The sequence below is a fragment of the Triticum dicoccoides genome, chromosome 7B (genome assembly GCF_002162155.2).
Source record: "Triticum dicoccoides isolate Atlit2015 ecotype Zavitan chromosome 7B, WEW_v2.0, whole genome shotgun sequence".
Lineage (NCBI taxonomy): Eukaryota > Viridiplantae > Streptophyta > Magnoliopsida > Poales > Poaceae > Triticum > Triticum dicoccoides.
This window is the reverse complement of record NC_041393.1, coordinates 265,680,057-265,683,075: the sequence shown is the minus strand read 5'-3', so window position 1 is coordinate 265,683,075 and position 3,019 is coordinate 265,680,057. Positions and strand designations below refer to the sequence as shown.

The following is a 3,019-nucleotide window of genomic DNA, read 5'->3' as shown; positions in this document are numbered from 1 at the left end:
CGGAGGGAGTATAAGAGTGTTTAGATCACTATTTTTGTGATCTAAATGCTCTTATATTAGTTTACAGGATAAATGGGAAAAACTTACCATCATCCAGCAGATCGCAGCGGCCGCGTCCACCACCTTCCCTGCATGACAAGCGTCCAAGTGAGAGCCCACATGCCATCCTTCATCGAACGCGCTTCCAAAATAGAGGCTATGTTTCTAAAATATATGCGGTGTCGCAATGGTCTACGACGGATCGATGTTTTGCAACAAAACCTCTGTTATGGAAATTTTCTGCAACAAGACCTTAGTTGCAATTTTTTTGCAGCAAAACAACTGTTGCAGAAATAATTCTGCAACAAGACCTATGTTGCAGTCCTAGAGGCACGCTCGACTCGCTTGATGCGACAAATCTGACGGCTCGCGACCCGGTTGATCTCTTAAAAATATGAGCCGGCAGACGCATAGCATTGCCCTAAAATAAATTTGGTTGAGCTGGTAAAATAAGCTAGGGGACAGTTTATTCCAGCTTATTCGAGAAGCTAAACAACTGGCCCTATATATTCTCCTTTCCCCGAAAAAAGAATTACAGTATAAGAAAGGAAAATCAAACTCGGGGTTATTCATGTTTGGGCCGTACGAAACTGGAGTATACACTGGACCTATTATTTCGCCCTACCTTCTCGAGGCCCCGAGCGCGGACACCCCCAAATCCCCGGAACCCTAGTGAAGAGAAGGCTCGAGTTCGACATGGAGACGACGAGCGAGTCCACCGCCAACTCCACCGTAACGAGCGCGACGGCCGACGGAGGCACAGAGCGTGAGCAAGAGCACGGCAATGGCGCGGCTGCCGCCCCTGCCGTGGTGCAGCATGAGGAGGAGGGGGAAGAGTTGATCGGTCCGGGCCCCGCGCCGGCGCGGCAGCGGCAGAAGCGCCCGCTCCAGTTCGAGCAGGCTTTCCTCGACGCCCTCCCCTCCGCCGCCATGTGCGTGTCCTCCTCCTCGCCGTTTACTGCCATAGGATTTGTGATACGCTTGTGTCTGCTTCCTGGAGCAGCGGCTAACTGTGGCGGCGGTTGCCTTCTGCAGGTACGAGAAGAGTTATATGCACAGGGACGTCGTCACGCACGTCGCCGTTTCCCCCGCTGACTTCTTCATTACCGGGAGCGCAGATGGTAATTTCGTGCACACTGTGACCTGTTTTGTGCGCAGTAGTGTTTTCTGGTAGTGGATGAATCGACACGCTAGATCTATGCACCTATCAGTTTCCTTCGGCTTATGGGAAAAGTTGGCGGATTCCTTTTCATGTTTTCTCTTCTCCAAAGGACATCTGAAATTCTGGAAGAAGAAGCCCAGTGGAATCGAATTTGCTAAACATTTTCGGTCTCATCTCAGTCCCATCGAAGGCTTAGCTGTGAGTGCACACATTCTTATCTTCACTTGTTCAGTTAAGATATTATGATGCCGCATAGTACATTTAGCTTGTTAGCTGCTACTACCTCCGATCCATAAAAAGTGTCGAAGTTTTGAACTAACCCCAGTTCAAAACTAGTTCAAAACTGCGACACTTATTTTGGATCGCGGGAGCACTGCTGATTGCACTCACATGCCAAACAAAGAATTGCAATTATAGCGTGATCCAGTAATGCAGGTCAGTGTTGATGGCTTACTTTGCTGCACGATCTCTAACGACCGGTCTGTCAAGATATATGATGTTGTAAACTATGACATGATGTTCATGATGCGCCTCCCGTTTGTCCCTGGGGCGATTGAGTGGGTTTATCGGCAGGGTGATGTTAAACCGAAACTTGCTGTTAGTGACCGGAATACATCTTCTGTTCACATATATGACACTCATTCTGGTTCAAATGATCCCATCATCTCCAAAGAGGTATTTTTTGTTGTTGCCTTCTATGTTTCTTTGTGAATTCAAGTAACTAAAGGATTTGTACTTACTGAGCTTTTCTCACTGCAGATTCATGCTGGCCCTGTAAAAATTATGAAATATAACCATGCCCAGGATGTTGTGATATCTGCTGATGCCAAAGGACTCTTGGAGTATTGGTCTCCATCCACCCTTAAGTTTCCAGAGGATGCGTATGTTCTGGCTTCTTGGAGTTATTTTCAGCATCGTGTTTCTTCTGATTTTTTCTTTGCCAGAACACTTTGCTGAACAATTGCAAATTTGAGTCTGAGTACATACTTCCACTTTCTAGTACTTTTGCTGAAAACTTGGCAACTGAAACAATGTAACAGATTGTTATGGCGGGCCGGCTTAGGCCCGCAAGTTATCTTAGTTTTTATTTTCAGATTAGGCAAGTTATCTTAGGCAAGTTATCTTAGGTTGATTCTTCTACAAGTTATCTAGGATATAAATATAGGTTGTAAGACTCTTTTTGAAGGCAAGCAATAAGAAGAATATTATCTCCTATTGCCCGGCTCCCTGAGGAGCCGGAACCCTAGCCGCCAACAGCCCTAGCCGCCGCCCTTCTCCTAGCCGCGACGGCGCCCTGCCGCCGGCGCGCCCAATCCTCGCCACGTCTCCCTCCATCCTTCCCTTACCACCTACGCCCTAGACCTGGTAGAGTACTTGATTCTACCAATTTGGTATCAGGTAACCAGGTTTCGACCATGTCTCCGCCAATTCCACCGCCACCACCACCGCTGCCCGCCAACTCCTCCACCACCGCCGCCTCTGCGCCGGGCGTCACGGCCTCGCTCTCGGCGGGCACCACTGCGTCGCTCTCAGCGCCGGTCCTAACGGCACCCGGCACCACGCCGGGCCAAGGGCAGCCACAGGCCCCCGTCCAACACTCGTCGCCGCCATCACCTCCCCCGCAGCCGCAACAGTTCACGCCGGAGGCCATGGCGGGCGTCCTCAACGACCTCGTCACCGCGGTTCAAGGGATCCGCCTCTACCTGGCAGGTCCGTACGGGCCGCCCCCACCACTCCATCCAGCCATGGCCGCGGGTCAGCAGGCGCTTCCGTGGTACTCGGCATCGGGGGCCATCACCGGACTCCATCCAGCCATGG

The 3,019-nt window shown here is 50.6% G+C and overlaps 1 protein-coding gene across 1 annotated transcript in view; it reads left to right on the top strand.

Moving 5' to 3' along the window:
- Window positions 1–643: 643 nt before the first annotated feature.
- The window catches only part of LOC119338887 (peptidyl-prolyl cis-trans isomerase CYP71-like), a 10,042-nt gene continuing 7,666 nt past the window's right edge, over window positions 644–3,019 (top strand). Inside the window, exons 1-5 of the mRNA XM_037611094.1 lie at window positions 644–971; window positions 1,075–1,160; window positions 1,311–1,399; window positions 1,637–1,876; window positions 1,961–2,082. Of these exons, the coding sequence (XP_037466991.1) occupies window positions 736–971; window positions 1,075–1,160; window positions 1,311–1,399; window positions 1,637–1,876; window positions 1,961–2,082 (773 nt within the window). The 5' untranslated portion in view covers window positions 644–735. The remainder of the gene's footprint in view (window positions 972–1,074; window positions 1,161–1,310; window positions 1,400–1,636; window positions 1,877–1,960; window positions 2,083–3,019) is intronic.